A 22,250-nucleotide genomic window follows, 5' to 3' on the forward strand; every position below is an offset into this window, starting at 1 on the left:
GTGGGGCAGCCGTTGTAACTATACTGAGACCTTAGAACTTATACTTCAAGGTAAGTGGCGCACCCGTCATGACCTATGCAGTTGTAGTGTTCGCTCACGCGGCCCGCACTCACTTAAAATCATTCCTAGATTATATAGATTATATATAGATAGATTCCGCGAAGCACGGCTCTTGCTAGGGTTCGTGTTAGCAACGTCATCAGGTTTGAGCCCCGTGAGCTCACCTACTAGTTAAGGTTACGCTGGAATAGCCTCTCAAGGCTACCAGCTTAGGTAGAAAAAAAAATAATTAGTGGCACATTTACGTTGTGGATGTCTATGGGCTCCAGTAACCACATAACACTAGGTGGGCTGTGAGCTCGTCCACCATCTAAGCAATAAAAAAATAAAATAAGTTGGTGATATATTTACGTGTCAAGTGGTCATCACAAAGAAGATGCTGCATGATTCACCTTCTGAAACTAGGTTCATTCTCGTATCTCAATGTAAGCCTCCTAAAATGATAACCGTCATTTGACATTGCCACTAACTATCGATCTTTAGTCAGGTAAAAACTGCAAATAATGATAGATAAAACACGATGCGCCACAAAGTCATATGTCAATTGGTATCGTGAGATAATTTTGATTTTTGCATTGTGCATATTAGATTAACTTACATTGTAACCTGCATTGTTATCGGAGCTTGTAGAGGCGACGACGCGAACGCCATTTCCGACTCTAAAACGTCTGATTAAAGTCTCGATTGCTTTGATCCGACAGTGGTGCTGCTACAAGACAGAACCCAGGATTACTTCGCGACGAAATTATGGTAAAACCCAAACGTATTTACTGAATCGGTTTTATCCAATCAACAAAACGAATAGCTGTCAATATTTTTTATTTATTTATTGCACATATGGATGGACGAGCTCACAGCCCACCTGGTGTTAAGTGGTTGCCGGAGCCCATAGACTACAACAACTTAAATACAGCCACCCACCTTGAGATATGAGTTTTAAAGTGTCAGTATAGTTACAATATTTTCTTATCATCCATCTCACAAATAAGTATGATCTTATAAATATTATTATATTAGCTGACCCTGGATTGGGAGAGGCCTATGTCCAGCAGTGGACGACTGTGGGCTGTTGATGATGATGATGATAATGACCCGGCAGACTTCGTAGTGCCTCAATCGATAAATAATACCTAAACTTTTGTGTAAAATAAACATAAAACAAACAAAATGAATCCGTCCTATGGGGGACACATTAAAGGAAAAACAAAAGTGTTATTTTTATTTAATTCCGAGCATTTTCATATTTATCTACCTTTTAAACCTTCTCTGGACTTCCACAAATAATTTAAGACCAAAATTAGCCAAATCGGTCCAGCCGTTCTCGAGTTTTAGCGAGACTAACGAACAGCAATTCATTTTTATATATATAGATGTTATACCTTCGCCGTGGAAGTCAATTTACAATGGAAATCAAACGTGAACATTTCTTGAGCACGTATTTCATTAGAAAAATTGGTACCCGCCTGGGATTCGAACACCGGTGCATTGCTCGACATGAATGCACCGGACGTCTTATCCTTTAGGCCACGACGACTTCATCTTCTCAATCTTCCTTATAATAACAATGAGGAACCATAGAAATTGCTTTTCAAAACGCCGACTCAACAAATGCAGTCCGGTGACAAGGAAGTGATATTATCGGAATTCAAATTGTATTGTATCGGCAATAAAAACGTGCATAGTAAATTGTAATTACCATGTATAGTGCGAATTAGCGATTTCAGGGCTGAGATCTTATATTTCACGTTTTGTCTGACGATTAATTATTTACGCAGTGACATTTTGGTAGGGCGCGAGATAATAAACAAAAACAAAAAAAAACAAAAAAACGATGCGCGGGCAGCTTGGTGCACGTGAATGAAGTGAAACTCCTTTTTCCATGTGTAGTATTGTGGTTTTTATTCATTTTTCATCCTTAAATCAGATTGCTCTTGTAATAGGGAATGCTGTGTATAAGAGATTTATTTATTAAGTTGCACCAACAAAGTGATCATCGATACCAAAACATTGAACAATTAACAAAAGTTCATGGCAGATGTCACCTCAATTATAGCTACAATCGACAGTGCATTAACAACAAAAATTAAAAAAAAATTACAGAGCTAAGATGCGACACCTTCAACATTTATATTATATACTAGCTGACCCGGCAGACTTCGTAGTGCCTCAATCGACAAATAAAAGACCTAAACTTTTGTATAAAATAAACTTAAAACAAACAAAAGGAATCCGTCCGATCAAAGGAAAAACAAAACTGTTATCTTTATTTAATTCCCAGCATTTTCATATTTATCTACCTTTTGAACCTTCTCTGAACTTCCACAAGTAATTCAAGACCAAAATTAGCCAAATCGGTCCAGCCGTTCTCGAGTTTTAGCGAGACTAACGAACAGCAATTCATTTATATATATATACATATTTTAAATTATAGATAGAAAAACGATTGCCACTAGAGGTGCTGTTCCAACTGCATACGAATTTGAGTTAACTTTTACGCTATCGAGAACGTTAAAAAACTCGCACTGAGCACACAGGTCTTCTTTACCCTAAAATAAAACAAAATCATACTAGATGCTTGTCAATCATTCCACGTGTAATGCGTTGGTCTGTTATTAATGATACCCACGAGTCGCGTATACCTAATGTGAAAGAAAACATCGGAGAAGCCATTTGCTTTTACCGTAGCACCGCCCGCCATCGGAGTAGAGTTCATCCATACTACCTGGAGCCATACGTTCATCCACAGTGCGTTTCCAGACATATTTTTTGTCACGTACCATCAGGCTTTGGAATGAGCTCCCCTCCACGGTGTTTCCCGAGCGCTATGACATATCCTTCTTCAAACGAGGCTTGTGGAGAGTACTTAACGGTAGGCAGCGACTTGGCTCTGCTCCTGGCATTGCTGAAGTCCATGGGCGACGGTAAACACTCACCATCAGGCGGGCCGTACGCTAGGGTGCATACAAGGGCAATAAAAAAATCTGACGTTACGGACGTTTTTTCCTGGTTAGGGTACCTCTCCGTGTCGTCCCATAAGGAACTTCGTTCCTCCTCCTCCGTGCGTCGTATTCCTCAGTTCTGAGGGTCGTGACCTTTACTGAGCACTTTTGTCAGGACTATGTTCTTCCATTCACTTCTGTCCTCCGCGCAATGGATAGCGACATTGATGCTGGATTCCAAAGTCGTCTTGATCTGATCGGACCAGCGCATGGGACTACGCCCCCTAGGCCTCTTCCTTTTGTTCCAAAACTGTCATAGTTTTCTGCTGCCCAATCTCTTTGCACGATTGTCCATCTTGCGACATATGTTTTATTATGTTTTTTTTTTTTTTCGTACTACTGCGTATTAACTTTTAAGCTTGACTAATTAAATGATCTGGTATTTTTTTTTTATTCAATTTCATTATCTCAAGAATCTCTCGCTTTGAAAACATTTTTCGGCTCTAGATTTTGTGCAGCCCTATATAATGCTTTCCCGGCCAGACCAAGGGCACCTTTCGCCAGATAAGCGATCGTTTTAGATCTAGAGATAACTTTCTTGTCGTTGTAATATCTTATGCCACAATTCAGTTTACATGATGTTGTTATTCTTGTTGGCTGTATACAGGTATGATCAACATTAATTTATTACGTATTGATATATTCAATTATTATAATTAACCAGTAGCCCGCTCCGGCTCCGCCCGGGTCTTTAACAAAAATGTTTGACGTCATTTTATTTTTTTTAATAAAAGAACACTTATTGCGGCATAACTATAATAGTCAGACATATGCTGTCGCAACACTTTTTGTAAATAATAATCTGTTCTACAAAGTCGTAGTGCATTGTTTTATTCTATCATCAAAAGTTTTCGGAGGGCACGCGATGTAAAGAATATTTTAGGTATTTTTTTTACACCTTGGGTAACATTATTGTAGTCATGGTAAGGATTTTTTTCAAAAAAAATTATAGCCTATGTCACTCGGGAATAGTGAATAGCTTCCAAACAGTGAAAGAATTTTTCCAATAATTTCAGTAGTTTCGGAGCCTATTCAATACAAACAAACAAACAAATCTTTCCTCTTTATAATATTAGTATAGACTAATATAGACAACACTTGGATGTTGTGGCTGAAGGTGTGAGCAAGTCGTGTCTTTTTCTAGAACTAAGCGGTCATTTATACGGATTTAAAGACTGGACTTGTAAAATTTAATTAAGCTAATACGGCATGAGCGGTGGGTGAATAGCTTCGTTGCCTTGTGATGTCTCCACTCTCACATAACGACCGGCCCTAATAAAATCAGTAATATCCATCATAGTAATAAACACCCCAAACACTGATCGTAGCAATTTCCAAATTTTCGAAGTCATTGTGGCTTAAAGGATAAGACGCCCGGTGCATTCGTATCTAGCGATGCAACGGTGTTCGAATCTCAGGCGGGTACCGATTTTTCTAATGAAATACGTACTTGACAAATGTTCACGATTGACTTTCACGGTGAACTAATAACATCGTGTTACTAATAAAAATCAAACCCGCAAAATTAAAATTTGCGTAATTACTGGTAGTGGGACGAGTTGTGAGTCCACACTGATAGGTACCAACCATCCTGCCTATTTCTGCCGTGAAGCAGTAACGCGTTTCGATTTGAAGGGTGGGGCAACCGATGTACTGTAAAAACAGAGACCTTAAAACTTATGTGTCGAGGTGGGTGGCGGTTTTACGTTGTAGATGTCTATGGGCTCCAGTAACCACAACACCAGGTGGGCTGTGAGCTCGTCCACCCAAGTAAGCAATAAAAAATTCAAAATATCATCGAGTTAATGCCATCGAAATAAAAATATTTTTTTCTTGGTATTTTAGTCCATTGGTCTACGCAAATGCCCCAGTTAGAAGACCGCTGGAGAAGACATTTCCTCTGAACTTTAAGTTTGGAGCGGGTTCGTCGTCGTATCAGATCGAGGGCGCATGGAATGTCAGTGGTCAGTATTATAACACTAGCTTTTGCCTGCGACTTCGTCCACGTGGTCCAATAGTTCCAAATAATGCTTTATTTTAGAACAAATTTGGTTAGCATAAAAAATGTTATAGTTATAAGGTTGGCTACCTTAACATAGCGACGCTTGAAAAGCGAACGTGACTAAGCGACAATGCGTGAACTTTACATTAGACTAATTTAAAGTTGATATACCTGAAAAAAATATATTTTAACGAATCTAGCTGTAGGATTGAAATGATCTTAATAGACCTAGAAATATATTAATTTTTTGCGCATCGAATATGGTTATTGCCTATCATTTATGTACAAAGCAGTTATTGTCGCTTAGTCACGTTTGCCTGTCCAGCGTCGATATAGATATATGCTGTCGCGAACTTTTTTTTAAATCTTTTAAAGGGGAACAATTCTGTCATACATTATTTTAGCGAAACTTTAACGGCTTCTGCAGCGCACGCAGCGGAAGCTCTCAAAAGGAAAAAAAAAAACGATTTTGAAACATTCTTTATTGGTGCTCCGCTTGTATTGCTTAGCGTGATGCTATATAGCCTTCCTCAATAAATGGGCTATCTAACACTGAAAGAATTTTTCAAATCGGACCAGTAGTTCCTGAGATTAGCGCGTTCAAACAAACAAACTCTTCAGCTTTATACTATTAGTATAGATAAGCATTCAGTAGTATATCATAAAAATAATTTATTGAGGGGTGAAAAGCTTAGGTTTAAGCGACATTTTTGCAAAATGAAAGGAGAGGCTTAAGCGACATTTTTGCAAATATACAGGACATCCATTTAAAGATTAAAATTTGGAAAAAATATCAACAAAACAAAAACTACTTAAGCTATTTGAATGGAGTAAACTTAATTCAAGTTCAATTAAAACTATCTTGAAGCCAATTCAAAAAAAAAAAAAACTCATAATTAAATTACAAAAATAAATGTTTCATTAGTGTTGAATCATTTTGATACTAGACAAGACATTAGCGACAGAGAGCGACAGAGCGAAATTATAAAATTAACGTATTATACGTAAAATTAAGCAGACCTCTTCTTCAATTACTACCTGTTCATAGATTTAAGAAAACTGTTAAGGAACGTTTGTGCAACAAGGCATATTATAAAGTTAAGGATTATTTACTAGATGGCACTACGTGGGAATGAGGCGCTCGCTCCTGGCCTTTTCATTTTTCATTATTATTATTATTTTTTTAATTGTTTTTTTTGACTTGTTTCTTCTTTTATTATAAAATTTTTTATTTAAAAAAAAAAAAGTAAATATTTGAGAAAAAACAAAAAAAAAACCCGCTGAGTTTGTTTCGCCGGTTCTTCTCAGGACTGTGGCTTTTTTTGGAACCGGTGGTAGAGTTAGCATTGTTATTTGTACAGGGTGGCCCATAAGTCCTTTGATATGAAAAAAAATTTACTAAAATAAAACCAATTACATTATGAATTAAATTTTTATTTACATAAAAAGCTTAAAAAACGGGAATTATTTTTTGAAAATAACATCTCCTAAATGTAATCCGTTGCGATCACGGCACTCTTGCAAACGACGTCTAAAATTGTCGATGACTGCGCGGCACGTCACTACTGAAATGCTTGTCATTTCTCTGCGGATGTTTTCTTTTAGGGCCTCAATTGACCGCGGGTTTGTGTCGTATACTTTAGCCTTAAGGTAGCCCTACAAAAAAAAATCCATCGGGGTCAGATCTGGACTACGTGGAGGCCAGGAAATGTCTCCTCTCTTAGAGATAACTTTGCCAGGAAAAAGTTGACGGATAACGGGCATAGCAGTGTTAGAGGTGTGAGAAGTGGCCCCATCCTGTTGAAACCACGTCCTGGCATTAAAGCCTGAAAAGTTTTGCAATTCTGGTATGAAAAACTCTTCGATCATAGCCACATATCGCTCCGATGTAACAGTAACTGCGCGCCCTCTGCCATCCTCAAAGAAGTAAGGCCCTAGGATACCATGGGCTGACATAGCGGCCCAAACAGTCACTTTCGGACTATGTAAGGGCTTCTGATGCTTAAGTTTTGGATTGATGGGGCTCCAATAGCGGCAATTTTGTTTACTAACATGTCCGTTAAGATGGAAATGAGCCTCGTCAGAGAACATTATGTTATTGAAGGAAGTAAACCGATTCAACATTTCATTCGCATAATTTTGTCTTTGAATACCGTCAGTTTCCTTTAATTCTTGAACCAACTGAATTTTGTAAGGGTGCATATGTAAATCTTTCTTCAAAATCCGTTGTAACGATGTCCTGGATACGTTTAATGCTCTGGCGCGCTTACGAGTTGACTGTGTCGGATTTTCGCGAATAGACTGTGTCACTGTGTCTATGTTTTGTTCCGTACGTGACGTCTTTGGGCGACCCAACCGCGGTTTATCTAACGTCGAACCGGTCTCCTCGAACTTAGCAACCCAGTTCTTAATCGTTTGAAGAGTTGGAGTGTCGTCAAAGTTGTGTAAACCTTTGTGTTCTCGAAATTTACGCCGCGCAACGGTTGCCGAATTGTCGTTTTTATAAAACTCGCGCACACAAAACGCACGGTCCGCTCCGGTAAAACGCTCCATCGCGACTAAATTCCCAGAAACCGAAGTTACTCCCCCCGCTTCCCCTGCACCGCTCACGCGCGCCCTGTTCGTTTTATTCAAATTTTACTTTTCAAAGGACTTATGGGCCACCCTGTATTTTGACGTTCAACAAGTGTGTCATACTGACATCTAAGTTGAAATAAATGATTTTGAATTTGAATTTGAATTTGAAGTCAGTGAAAATTATTCTGTAACATTATATACATTATTTCTGTTCGGACCCCCTTCGGGTAAAAGCCTCGTCCAAAGTACACCACTTATTTCTATCCTTGGTTGAGTTCAGCCAATCTTACCAACCGCTGCCGCGCTGTTACAATTTCGCCTACGGGCGAACTCTAGCTCACTTTGTCTCTCTGTCCATACGACCAATCTTCTTGTCCATCTGTTGTCGTCATATCTACGCTATACTAGGTACTATACCTGTATTCAGTGGCGGATTTACCAGTGGCCAGATTTAAGGGCGGCCCCAATCGTGTCAAAAAACTTATTGTAACGTATGGTGGGCGGACTGCACTGCATGGTGCAATCTATACCGCATCTTTAAATACTCTATTATCATCTCAGCTATTATTATTATTATTTATTATACTAAACTTATGGTTAGTTTTACCCACACTTCCCACCCGCACTTGCGATAACAAGTAGCTCCGTACAAATTAATTGTGTTTAATTAGATATTCAAATATTTATCTCGCAATTAAGTGTTGAAAGTTGATAACACTCGTGTAAAAGTTATCATAACTAAGTATGCCAAGTTGGCAGAGTATGTTAAAGCAAATAACTAGTTGTAACAACTTATGTACCATATTCTTGCGAAGTAAAACTATTCTTTTTTCCTTAATTTCTAAATCTATTTAGATAAAAGTTGGCAATAAAGTAATTTCATTATGTAGTCTATATGGTGGATGCTGAGAAAGAGGCGGCTGATTGCTTGGGGCCTAGGGCGGCCGAGACGGCAAATCCGCCACTGCCTATATTCAATTCAAGCACACAGGTACAATGTTTGATAACAATCTGGAAAAAAGGATCCCCGGAAAAATAGTTATTTGCTTAGTTCCTTGAGACTTAGACCTCAAGTCTCAAGATGGTTGCGACATTCGCGGTATGATGGCTATCAACTGCGGTAAATACATCACCGATGATGAAGGACCATCAGCTCATAATTGGTCGTGATTAAAAGCATTTTTTTTTTTATAAATCTAGATAAAGGTGAGAGCATACAGGATCGCTATGCTCATGAACATCCAGAGAAAGTGGTTGACGGCAGCAATGGTGACGTCGCCTGCGACTCCTACAACCTTTGGAGGAGGGACATCGAAATGGCCACTGAATTGGGATTGGATCATTATCGGTACTACGAATTTGCTTTAAAACTATTGTTACCTTAAGGACTATACAAGGTTCGCATCCTGAATATTTTTTTTTATTGCTGAGATGGGTGGACGATCTCACAGCCCACCTGGTGCTAAGTGGTTACTGGAGCCCATAGACATCTACAACGTAAATGAGCCACCCACCTTGAGATATAAGTTCTAAGGTCTCAAGTATAGTTACAACGGCTGTCCCACCCTTCAAACCGAAACGCATTACTGCTTCACCGAAGAAATAGGCAGGGTGGTGGTACCTACCCGTACGGACTCACAAGAGGTCCTACCACCAGTAAAATACGTTACTTCGTTATTTTATACGTACTACGTTATTTCAGATTCTCCATTTCATGGCCCCGTCTTCTGCCAAGCGGCTACCCGAATTACATCAGTGAAGACGGCAGGAACTACTATAATAATTTGATAGACGGCCTCCTAAAGAATAATATCGAACCTGTAATTACAATCTATCATTATGAACTTCCTCAAGTATTCCAGGATCTCGGTAAGTACTATATATTATTATGTACAGTTACCCTCACTGTTTCTTTTCGAACTTTATTAGAAATTATAATCGACCATCAAAAACTTGTATAAGACTAAATTTCCCGATATTTTTTTTAATAAATCACTCTAATTAATACGCTTTTTTCTTAGCTTCATTCGTATGTATGTAACGGAATCTTCGAACAGGATTTTGACCCCCTTCAAAAAGTCGGATTAACTCGAAATTTGGCAGACTTATTAAGGAATCATGACAATTCCATATTTTACTAAACAGTTAGACCCCTTATTTACTTTCGCAGTCAAAACAACAAATTCATTTGAGTGCCTTCTTTTTTTCACTTAGCAAGTTGGAAACTATTGTATTTGCCTGAATATACATTAATAAATAATTTATGATACACAATGCTATTATGACTAAAAAAAGAAAAATAAATAATAGTTTACGAAACAAAAAAACAAAAAAAGACACGCTTTTATAGAAAATCCAACAAGAATTTTTTTTAAATAAATTTATTGTAAAAAAAGCATAGAAATTATCTTAATTGGACATATTTTCTGAAAACATATTTGTCATTGTAAACATAATATATTTTGTCACGGTGCGGTTTCCATGACAAATAAATAAGATAGATTAACTCTTATTTTCTCTTGTTTGTTAAACTATTGATTCTAATTCCGATACATGAATCCTATATAATATTTTTTCTCAAATATGTTTTTCACTACATACCACTATATCTATACTAATATATAAATCTACAGTGGTTTTACGGATATTCCGTTATAACTACTGAACCACGCATCAGATTGACCTGAAGCTTGGTATCCATGTATAAAATACATGTACTTAATGGATAGGCTAATATTTATATGAGTGTTGGACTCTCTAATAATAATGACAATAAATATAATAATAATGTTAATTTTAAATGCCCAGCGAAGCGGACGAGTACGGCTAGTTACCTACCTATATAACACTACCTACATAATAGTTACTATGTATGATTTTTTTTTGTTGTCCATCATCATCATCATCATCATCATCATCAGTATGAGGAAATTCAGCTGTGGGCATCTTAAGCCCGGATACGATAACTTCTTATCTTTCATCAGGAGGCTGGACCAATCCCCTCATAGTCGACTGGTTTGCTGACTACGCGAGCGTCGTGTACTCTTTATTCGCCGACCGTGTCAAGATCTGGTTGACGGTGAACGAGCCACTTATCATCTGTGACGTCAGCTACATCGGTATCTCAGCGCCGGGCCTATACAGCCCTGACCATGGACTATTCTTGTGTAATAAACACGTTCTCTTGGCACATGCTAAAGCTTGGAGACTATATGATGAGGAGTACAAACCTAAATATCATGGTATGTAATTAGCAGTCATAATTAGGCCAACATAAAGTTTTTTTTTTTGCTTATATTGGTGGACGAGCTCACAGCTCACCTGATCTTAAGTGGTTACTGGAGCCCATAGACATCCACGACGTAAATGCGCCACCCACCTTGAGATATAAGTTCTAAGGTCTCAAGTATAGTTGCAACGGCTGTCCCACCCTTCAAACCGAAACGCGTTACTGCTTCACGGCAGAAATAGGCAGGGTGGTGGTACCCACCCGCACGGACTCACAAGAGGTCCTACCATCAGTAACTATATGAATGTATAATGAATAATAAGTGTATGAAGTACTGTAATGAATTAATGAAAAGATAGCCATTTGTAAAATATTTTTTTGAGTGGTACCCGAATTTCTTTCAGGTATGGTGTCACTAACCCAGCTTTTCTTTTGGTTTGAACCGGAAACAGAAGCAGACAGTGAACTAGCAGAGTTGACTAACGAGTATTGTGTAAGCATATTGAAAGTTTTTAATACAAAACGATTCACTCATATTCACATTCACCAACTGTCTTGTGAGATCCTGGACCGATTTTGGCTATTAGCAATAAACCGCATAAGCATAGCAAGAAGGCATCGTGGCCTAAAGGATAAGACGTCCGGTGCATTCGTATCGAGCGATGCAGCGGCGTTCGAATCCCGCAGGCAGGTACCCATTTTTCTGAATAGCATCGTGTAATAAAAATCAAACCCGTAAAATTATAATTTGCGTAATTACTGGTGGTAGGACGTCTTGTGAGTCCACACGGTTAGTTACCACCACCTTGCGTATTTCTGCCGTGAAGCAGTAATGCGATTCAGCTTGAAGGGTGGGGCAGCCATTGTACTCTTACAAGTGAGACCTTAAGAACTCATGGCATTTACGTTGTAGTTGTCTATGGGCTCCGGTAACCACTCAACACCAGGTGGGCCGTGAGCTCGTCCACCCATCTAAGCAATAAATTAATATGGTCCACATTCTTGCGGTGGCAGTGTAGACTACACTTAAAACGTATTGCTTTTAAACCAAGCTTCTGATCTTTAATCATTGCGTCCAAAAGTATCAAAAGTACTTGAGCCATATTCACGAATGACGTCCTGGATGGCAGAATAACATCGTGTAATAGTGATCAAACTTCATAAATATACTTAATTGCTGTTACCTAAAACCGTGCATAGAAAGACCTAGTGTAGCTACAGAATTTACCCCGCATTTTTTTTTTTTATTGCCCTTGTAGGCAGACGAACATACCCACCTGATGGTCAGTGGTTACCGTCGCCCATGGACTTCAGCAATGCCAGGGGCAGAGCCAAGCCGCTGCCTACCGCTTAATACTCTCCACAAGCCTCTTCTAAAGAAGGACATGTCGTAGCGCTCAGGAAACACCGTGGAGGGGAGCTCATTCCATAGCCGGATGGTACGTGGCAAAAATTTCTATGACGCAGTAAAGTTTTCCGACTTGTACAAAAATAAAATATCCGTTAATAATCCAAGAAGTGCTCTCATGAAAATGGGAGTCATCAGCGGAATGATTTAATCTTTAAGTAATGTTTCTGATAAACGATTTTACTTTGCAACAGGAGGGTCGTTTCGCTTACCCCATATACTCAAAGGAAGGGGGGTGGCCGCCAGCCTTGAAGAACATCCTGGATGAGAACAGTTACAATAAAGGCTTCAATAACACCAGGGTTCTGCAATTCACACCCGAAGAAATCGAATTCGTCAAAGGTATTGCCAATTTGAGCAATATACCCAACCGAAATATGTGGATGTTTTGTTGCTCCGCATTTTGCAGTATATAACGTATAATAATATATTGAAATCATTCTTAAAAACAAAATAATACAATTTTTGTGGTTGTTAGTATTTGGGACACAAATATATTGCACAATAATCCACTACAATTTTTATACTCGAATAGGCATTGAGATGCTTTAAAATCATTATGAATTTTACCATAAGCATCTAATTTTACAACTGAGACAAATATTTTCAATAAATAAAAAAAATTCAAAAAGGTTCGGTTCAAAAAGAGCGTGTGCGAATCTCAAATGAAGCCTAAAATATGAGCTCGAAAAAACAATTAATACTTTTTGTGAAATATTAACATTATTCCCAAGTGCAAACTAAATAGTCCTCATTACCATGGAGATTAACGCTATATTCCAGGTACATACGACTTTTACGCTTTGAACCACTACACATCTTTTGTGGTTAAAGCAATCGAGCCTAACGAAGCTGCTGGCGACTGGCCTTTCTCAGGTTCAAGCGAGTTAGGTGTGAACTTTGGACCACATCCAACATGGGAGGTTTCTGCTGGGTTTGGGGTAAGACTTAGTACATTATGCGAGTTGTTATTTTTTCTATAAAATATACATATAATATTTAAACACACAGGGTGTCCCAAAATTCATAGGGATATGTTCACATTTGTAACCACTGTATCTAATCATAAGGTGTAGGGTATCAAATAACAACATTTTTCAAAAATATTAATGTGACATTGAAAACAAGGAGGTGATTTTTTTATTTTATATTTCCATGGGTAGTTTTTGACTCGACCACACACCGGTACCGGCTTATCGTTTAACCTTTGGACTGCCGTGTAGGTCACTGGTGCCCTACGCGGCGCACTCAAGTACGTAATAATGCCAATTTCTGTTACAAAGACGCCAGAACATCTAGTAGTCTGTGGGAAAGACGAATCTGAGAATACTGAAATCGAATGTACTTCTGTGAGACCTAAAAGACTAAAACAAAAAAGAAGGCAAAGCTATCCAGGCGCTTTAGTAACAGAAGTCGACAATGTTACTTCAGTGCGCCGCGTAGGGCACCCGTGAGCTACACGGCAGTCAAAGGGTTTATTTTGGGACACCCTGTATTAAATGGTATGGAATATTCTAAAAGTGGTTAAACAATAATAAAAGACTTAATTTCGTTTTCTGTACAATATTAAGAAAATAACAATTAAAGCTTTTATTTTCCACAAATTATTTTACACAGTACATAATATTACTGAATTAAATAAAACTGAATTTTTTCTTCAACGACAGAGAGTTCAGTTAATCTATATCTAAGAAAAAATATTTTTTTTATAAAAACTAAAAAGGTTTTATTCGTATATAAAAATTACATAAGAAAGGTCTTTCTTTATTTATTTTATTTATTACACTTCATGTAAAATTTACATTGGCGGACTTAATGCCTAAGGCATTCTCTACCAGTCAACCAAAGGTAGTGCAGAGTAAATAGTGGTAGGCGCAATGAAATTTATATTAGGTTACGAATACATACAAAAAAAAGTATATCTACATATATACAAAATCACATACACATATACATACATACATACATATATACACACATACATATAATAGTTTATACAGTATAAAAAGGAATATTCTTTACTAAGGAATTTCTTTACATACATATTTTAAATAAATGTTTTTTTTTATCTGATCTCGTCTCGTGCTATCTATCGATAAATCTCAGTGACCAGACAAAAAATCGATTCAATCGATAAATCAATTCTACAAATGATTAGGAAAAATAAAATAAAAACCAACATATAATAAAAAATTAAAATATTAAACTCATATATTATTACTCTAATCTTGGGGCATGATTACCTAATGAATGCACGAGGAGAGAGTCGTCAGAGAAAAGTGGCGTCGTGCTGTGAAGCTTCCCAGCAACAGCTCAAGTGATGACCACTACCAATCTGTCAAGAGTGATACAGATAAAAAAAATACTGTTGCGCCGGTAAGAGTAACGCCGAATAGCCGAACGAATATCGAAGGATCCAGAATGCTCGAGAATTACAACGCCATCTATTGTCAGATAGTGGGAACTACGACTAGAGATGTGTGGAATATTCTCGATGGTTCTAGGGATGAGGTATCGGCTATAAAAACGTTGTAGGGATGGCGCGTAGTTAGTCAGTAATCGGAACTACTCGAAGCGAAACAGCGAACGGATCACCTGAAGCGAAGCGGAACAAGTGAATTGAAAGTTTTAAAATGTTTGTGGAGTGTTTAAGTGTTTTAAGTGTTGAATACAGTTTTTAGTTGTACCTACTTTGGTGAAATTTTATTTATCCTGAACCCTCAGCGCGTAACAATACGTACATCATAATATTAATTATCTTTCCTTGCTTAAATGCTCTAACCTACTATTCATATGCTTTAACCTGAGATTAGTCTTTTCCTATTTACGTAAATAATTTTAAGCTATTTTATTCATTTATTGCATAGATGGGTGGACGAGCTCACAGCCTATCTAGTGTTAAGTGGTTACCGGAGCCCATAGACATCTATAAAGTAGACGCCGTCACCCACCTTGAGACATGAGTTCTAAGGCCTCAGTATAGCTACCCCACCCTTCAAACCGAAACGAATTACTGCTTCCCGGCAGATTTTTTTTTTATTGCTTAGATCGGTGGACGATCTCACAGCCCACCTAGTGTTAAGTGGTTACTGGAGCCCATGGACATCTATAACGAAAATGAGCCACCCACCTTGAGATATAAGTTCTAAGATCTCAGTATAGTTACAACGGCTGCCCTACCCTTCAAACCGAAACGCACAATAACTGCTTCACGGCAGAAATAGGCGGGGTGGTAGTACCTACCCGTGCGGACTCACAAAAGGTCCTACACACCAGTAACAACCCCTCAATGCAGTACGTCAATTTAAATCCACCGAATATCTGACACAATATGTAGCTCACGATTCATTTGACGTTTTTTTCCAGATTTACCCACCAGGCTTGCGTAGACAACTGAATTGGCTCAAGAATCGGTATGGTGACATCCCGTTCATGATCACGGAAACTGGATACGCTAGCTACCCATTTCACGGGCTTAATGATGATGGGAGAATAAACTTTATTAAGGACTATCTTAATGAGGTAATTTACATTGATTTTAAACCTGTGCCAATCGAGCTCATGAATCTTGACTGCCTATGAGCCTAAGTCAAATTTATTAACTATATATATCTTATACCTTTAAGCGAGCAATTCTTTTATATTAATATATATGTATATAATCTGAATCTCGGAAACGGCTCCAACGATTTTCATAAAATTTCCATTAAGAACATTCCGAGATCAATCTTATTTATTTTTTGGCACAATAAAACAATGTATAGACCAAGAAGAGATATTGGACAATGACAGAAAAACAATAAATCGAAATGGACGGATGCATGGGCCGCTAACAAAAATTAAGCTATTGTTACGCGCTGGGGTTCGGGATAAATAAAATTCCACCGAAATATAAATTGAGACTGTATTTATCACAAAGAACACTTATAACACTTCACTAACACTTTAATACCCTCAATTCGCTTCTTCCGCTGCACTTCAGGTGATCCGTTCGCTGTTTCGCTTCGAGTAATTCCGATTACTAACCGACTGCGTGCCATCCCTGCAACGCTTTTATAGTCGATACCTCATCCCTAGAATTATCGAGAATATTCCACACTTCTCTAGTATTGTGTTTCCGCTATCTGACAATAGATGGCATTGTACTTCCCGGGCGATCTAGATGCTACTAGAGCCTTCGATAATCGTTCGACTATTCGGCGATAGATGGCGTTACTTTTACCGGCGTAACACTATCATACATGATTTTGGAATTTTCGGCTCTGCCCATTTTTGCTACTAAAGGGCGTTTTCTATATATACATACATACATATGGGTCTTGGTCTAAATAAAATCACAAAATTTTGTGATGAATAAAGAATTCTTGTTCGGATCCTATTGTGGGTACATAGCAAATAATCTTGTATCGTCCCAAACGGAAATCGTAATCCCAGTAGCTCTCCGGACAAACAATGCTTATTCTCATTGGATTACCATACAGATATATAATAGAAAAGTCGATATGTGCACACACCCATTCCACCCCATAGACACCAAAACGGCTGGATTGATTTCGAGGAAATTTTCAGGAAAATTTCAGAATGGCCTAGCGTCTAGTCCCTTGAAGTTTGGTGGCAATCAGGTGAAACTCAAAACCAAGATCGGCTAGAAAACCGGGCCGAGTTTGACTACTAAAGATAAACGTTGGATGTATGTTTTAATAATGAAATTTGTTTCAGGTTCTGTTGGCAATTTACGAAGATAAGATAAATGTCACCGGCTACACGGTTTGGAGTCTGATGGATAGTTATGAATGGGAGTCTGGGTACACGTGAGTAACGACTAGGTATATTACGTTTGACTTATAGTAGGACCTCATGTGAGTCCACACGGGCGGACCACTACCCAGCCTATTTCTGCCGTGAAGCAGTAATGCGTTTCGGCTTGAAGGGTGGGGCAGCCGTTGTTACTATACTGAGACCTTACAACTTGTATCTCAAGGTGGGTGGCGCATTTGCGTTGTACATGTTTATGGGCTCCAGCAACCACTTAACACCAGGTGGGCTGTAAGCTCGTCCACGCATCTAAGCAATAAAAAAAAAAAACATTTTACATTAATCACAATTTTACATTATTTTACAATGTTGTACCGTATGTTCCATGGGGAGTGCTCTGAGCAATTTTTTGAGATGATACCTACATCTTTTTTTTTATCATCGCTCCGCCCGCTACTGGAGTAGAGTTCATCCATACTACCTGGAGCCACTCCGGCCATCCACAGTGCGCTTCCAGACATCTTTTTTGCCACGTACCATACGTCTTTGGAATGAGCTCCCCTCCAGGATGTTTCCCCGAGCGCTAGACACATCCTTTTTCAAACGAGGCTTGTGGAGAGTACTTAACAGTAGGCAGCAGCTTGGCTCTGCCCCTGGCATTGTTGAAGTCCATGGGCGATGTTAACCACTTACCATCAGGTGGGCCGTATGCTCGTCTTCTTCTTCTTCTTCTTCCAGTGCCTCTTCAATCCTGAAGGTTGGCCGTTAGCTTTCTATATTCATTTTTATCAGCAGCCAGCCGGAACAGCTGTTCGACGGAGGCCATACCGGTCCACTCCCGGATATTCCTCGTATGCTCGTCTGCCTACACAATAATTAAAAAAAAATATACATGTGTGCAATTCACACGTGGTAGAAGTGAAACCTTCCAAAATTAAAATACAATTATCCTAAACGTCTTAAGTATATGTAAAATTTTGACATTAGTAAATAATTGTAAGGTAGCGCCCTCTGTGAATTGATATTTTAATTTCACGTATAATCCTAAATTAAAATTCACTACAAAAGCTTTCATACACACGTTAGTATTAAAAAATCTCACAGATGGCGCTGTATTAAATGGTATGTATATTTCTGTCTCATTCTTTGCTGGCTTCATCCTACACATTTTTGTATTTGTGTCTCTTACCTGTCGTTTTTTCCGTTGCATCCGGTTTGAAATCACAACGATTCTAAAGAAGTTTTCACTTCAAAAATACATTAATTTACCTTACATTACAATTACATTTAATATTTCTAGGTGCAATCCATATTTTATTCCTTCTAGATTAATTTCAATTTTAGTCTTTTAGACCTTAAAAATTATTTTAACTACAAGCCTTTTCTCATTAATTTAGTGCTATAGATATGTGCCAATTTGCTGCCCATCATTTTACGGTTGTCAATAATTAAGGTATATTTTATCTACGCCAGCCAAAAGAACATACGGAATCAAACATCTTTTTTTTGTTACAGGGCTAAATACGGACTATACCAAGTTGATTTTGAGTCGCCAAACAAGACTCGAACTCCGAGAAAATCTGCAAAATATTACGCCGACCTGATAAAGAATCGTGCTCTATTGTAATAATAAATACTTATCGGCTATTAAAATACATTTCTAAGAATATCAATAGCTATTTTTATTGAACTAGAGGTCCCGCAGTAGTCGAAATTCGATTATAATTAATTGGAATTGTAAGTTTGTACACTATTATGATTGTATTTTCAACGCCAAGACTACACTATAGAAAAATATTAATAAAGACAAACAATATTTAATCTATTCTCGATTTGACCACAGACGTCAAGAACAAAAGTTTGACAATAAATAGTATGCATGCGTGTGTGTGTCAAATACGTGGTATGTAGTGTGTGTAATGTTTTCTTTATTGATTTAATGTTTCTTTTATGCATTATTTTTAAAAAATATTAGCATTGTGCACTTCTTCTCTATATTCTCTATAAGTGTGGAAAATTTCATACTCCTCCGACCGCGCAATTATCGTAAAAAGGGATACAAAGTTTTTTCTTCACGTATTAATATATAGATACATAAAAATGAATTGCTATTCGTTAGTCTCGCTAAAACTCGAGAACGGCTGTACCGATTTGGCTAATTTTGGTCTTGAATTATTTGTGGAAGTCCATAGAAGGTTTAAAAGGGAGAAAAAAATAAAAGATTCAGAAAAAGGCTCCCTCTTGAGTAAGATGATGTTTGGAATGATCTTCACCGCACTAGATAGGAAGGCAATAAATTAAGGTAATTGAATTGACAGTATTAACTGAGTTGGCAGCGGCTTGACTCTGCCCCTGGCATTGCTGAAGTCCATGGGCGACGGTAACCACTCACCATCAGGTGGGCCGTATGCTCGTCTACCTACAAGGGCAATAAAAAAGGGTACTTGGATTGGGACCAGAATACTTGGTTAGATAAACAGGTTAGAATAAAACTGGTTCTACAAATGTTTTACTGGCCCACCTCAATACCACCAACCATTTCAGGACATTTTTTCGAACTTTTAGAAGAAGAAGACAAAGAATTACACAAATTCAATTATTCTAAATTTAAATCGTATTATTTTGATTTATTGTTACTCCTGAATGTATATCAAAATATCCTATTCATATAGATTCATAAAATAGTATATTGATTCCTGTATCTATACTAATATATAAATCAACAGTGGTTTTTACGGATGTTCCGTTATAACTAACTACTGAACCATCCATCCGATCGACTTGAAATTTGGTATCCATGTAGAAAATACATGTACTTAATGGATAGGCTAATATTTATATGAGTGTTGGACTCCCTAATAATAATGACAATAAATAATAATGGTAATTTTAAATGCCCAGCGAAACGGGCGAGTACGGCTAGTAATATATAAAGGTATAATAGTGTGAAAAAAATTACTATTAACGCAGGCCCACTGAGTTTGCGGAACACACATTGGCACGTTGCTCTGGTTTCGACGAGCAACGCGCCGCCCTCGTCGCAGTCATTGGAGAGGACCTCTCGCTGCCGCGCGTCGTGGCTACGATGCTCGGCAGCGACGCGTCCTGGAAAGGGATGCTCGACTTCTGCGAGTCCACCATCTCGCAGAAGGAGGCGGCGGAGCGAGAGAGGGAGAGCTCTTCCCTTTCCGCACCGATCCGTCGCCGTGGAGCCGGGGGCCGGAGGCGGGAATACGCCCGTACGTCCCGGCCCCTGTAGGTAGCGGCCTCACCCCGGTGAAGTTTAAAGGGCGACCTGAGGGGGTGAGGCCGCGCGGCGCGCTACCAGCACTCTAGCGCGCTGCCGTGGAGTAAATAGAGCGACCGGTCAACGGTGTATTGCGTCCCGACCCGGCAGGCTGGTTCTGGTCCAGCGGGGTATTCCGGGACACCAGCGGCACCGTCTGGGCGGCCCGACGGGCTGCCGTACCAAGACGGCCGACGTTTCAGAGCCTTCGATTCGCCTCGAAGGCTCTGTCGGCTGGGCGTCCTTGGGGTGAGCCGCGCCGTCTGGTTATAGTGTTGACCGCGGTAGCCCCCCTACCTCATCCGGGTTCTGACCTCGGAGGGGATCGGACGTCGGGTGTAAGAGTGCAAGGGAGTCGTTTAGTGGGTGGGCCCTAGAATCCTTGGGCACGCGGTCTGCTCACAACACCATGCAGATCGTAGAATCTCACATACCCCGCGCGCCCCTTTTGCGCGGGGTAGGAGGTTCGGCCCTCTACCCGAAAAAAAAAAAAAGGCCCACTGAGTTTCTCGCCGGATCTTCGGCAGTTGATATTGGCTTACGTGTCCAAATGTGACGAAACTCACTCGCCATTGTCTTAGGATGAATGTGGTCACTAGCATTGTAGGAGTTTGCATAATCATAAAAGATTTAACTAATTGGGAGTACGACTTTTAACAACCAAACCAGGTTTTTTTCGTAAGAAACACAAATGCATCCAGAACTCGATCGCGAAGTCTTGAACAAAAGCAATTTTTTTTCTCCTACCAACGCCGAAAGTGCGATTTTCCTCCCGCTGTACAGGGAAGAAAGTCAAACTTTTCCTCCCTGGGTACTGACAAGTACGCATGCGCGTTAGTGTCTACGTCTGCTCTCACGCACCTAAAATTCTCCGCCATTGTTGTGCTCGGGTAATTTTCAATATTGTGTTTAGTGTAAAAGTGAAATAAACAAAAGGCAATAAAATTTAATAGTGAAGTATTAAACAAAGATGAGTTCATCAGACAGTTCTTATTCAATTAGTAGTAGTTTATTTAAAAATTAATAAACAATTAAATTGATTTTTTTTATGAGTACTCCACGGGTGCTAAGTTTTTTCCAATGTCGAACTTTCGGCCTGGTAGGAGAAAAAATAGTATGTGCACCACGAAGGCTCGGGTGGCAATTTTATACGCGGGATGAGATGTACAACTTTTCTCCCTTGGTGCACAATGTTACTATTAACTACGTAGCGTAGGCCCACAAACAAGTCTACGATCCGACCATCAGACTAAATTCAGACTAAATTTAATCTACTAAAACAAATAGAAATAGTTTTTATTTCAGGAGAGTCATAAAAATTTACGAAGCGGTCCGTCGACTTTTTTATTCTTAAATCGACACGTCTTAATTATTTATTACCTTAAATACCGATCAAGAGTATTTATGTATCGGAAACATTAAAAATATACGCTCCGAAATGAGAAATATTGTTTATTTTCAACACTCCATAGAAACTGGTGGTAGGACCTCTTTTGAGTCCGCGCGGGTGGGTACCACCACCCTGTCTATTTCTGCCGTGAAGCAGTAATGCGTTTCGGTTTGAAGGGTGGGGCAGCCGTTGTAACTATACTTGAGACCTTAGAACTTGTATCTCAAGGTTGGTGGCGCATTTACGTTGTGGATGTCTATGGGCTCCAGTAACCACTTAACACCAGGTGGGCTGTGAGCTCGTCCACTCATCCCAGCAATAAATAAAAAAACCATCAAAAAAAATGAATGCAATAGAATTGAGGTGTCGACCAATTAACGTGCATGCAAGAGCAGCTGCTTCGCGAATGAATCTACTACCGGATCGGATTCGCGACCCGCTGAGAAGATCCGGCGAGAAACTAAGCAAGCTGATTCATGGGTTAGGTTGCACGGTCACCGGGGTCCCTAAGCCTGCTCCTAGTGTTAGAGCTGAAGGCGACTAA

The 22,250-nt window shown here is 39.0% G+C and overlaps 1 protein-coding gene across 2 annotated transcripts in view; it reads left to right on the forward strand.

Moving 5' to 3' along the window:
- Nucleotides 1-18,703, forward strand: part of LOC101737249 (myrosinase 1) — a 41,359-nt gene extending 22,656 nt beyond the window's left edge. The window contains exons 1-11 of one of the 2 annotated variants that reach the window (XM_004926111.5): nucleotides 3,527-3,666; nucleotides 4,905-5,023; nucleotides 8,839-8,986; nucleotides 9,341-9,507; nucleotides 10,623-10,880; nucleotides 11,272-11,360; nucleotides 12,470-12,617; nucleotides 13,059-13,216; nucleotides 15,642-15,797; nucleotides 16,995-17,086; nucleotides 18,546-18,703. In XM_004926111.5, coding sequence (XP_004926168.1) covers nucleotides 3,635-3,666; nucleotides 4,905-5,023; nucleotides 8,839-8,986; nucleotides 9,341-9,507; nucleotides 10,623-10,880; nucleotides 11,272-11,360; nucleotides 12,470-12,617; nucleotides 13,059-13,216; nucleotides 15,642-15,797; nucleotides 16,995-17,086; nucleotides 18,546-18,657 — 1,479 coding nt within the window. In that variant the 5' untranslated portion in view covers nucleotides 3,527-3,634 and the 3' untranslated portion in view covers nucleotides 18,658-18,703. Of the gene's footprint in view, nucleotides 1-3,526; nucleotides 3,667-4,904; nucleotides 5,024-8,838; nucleotides 8,987-9,340; nucleotides 9,508-10,622; nucleotides 10,881-11,271; nucleotides 11,361-12,469; nucleotides 12,618-13,058; nucleotides 13,217-15,641; nucleotides 15,798-16,994; nucleotides 17,087-18,545 lie in introns of those variants that run through there. The other variant, XM_062674435.1, reaches the window with a different exon arrangement.
- Nucleotides 18,704-22,250: the final 3,547 nt, after the last annotated feature.

The sequence above is a fragment of the Bombyx mori genome, chromosome 20, assembly GCF_030269925.1.
Source record: "Bombyx mori chromosome 20, ASM3026992v2".
In the NCBI taxonomy this organism is placed as follows: domain Eukaryota; kingdom Metazoa; phylum Arthropoda; class Insecta; order Lepidoptera; family Bombycidae; genus Bombyx; species Bombyx mori.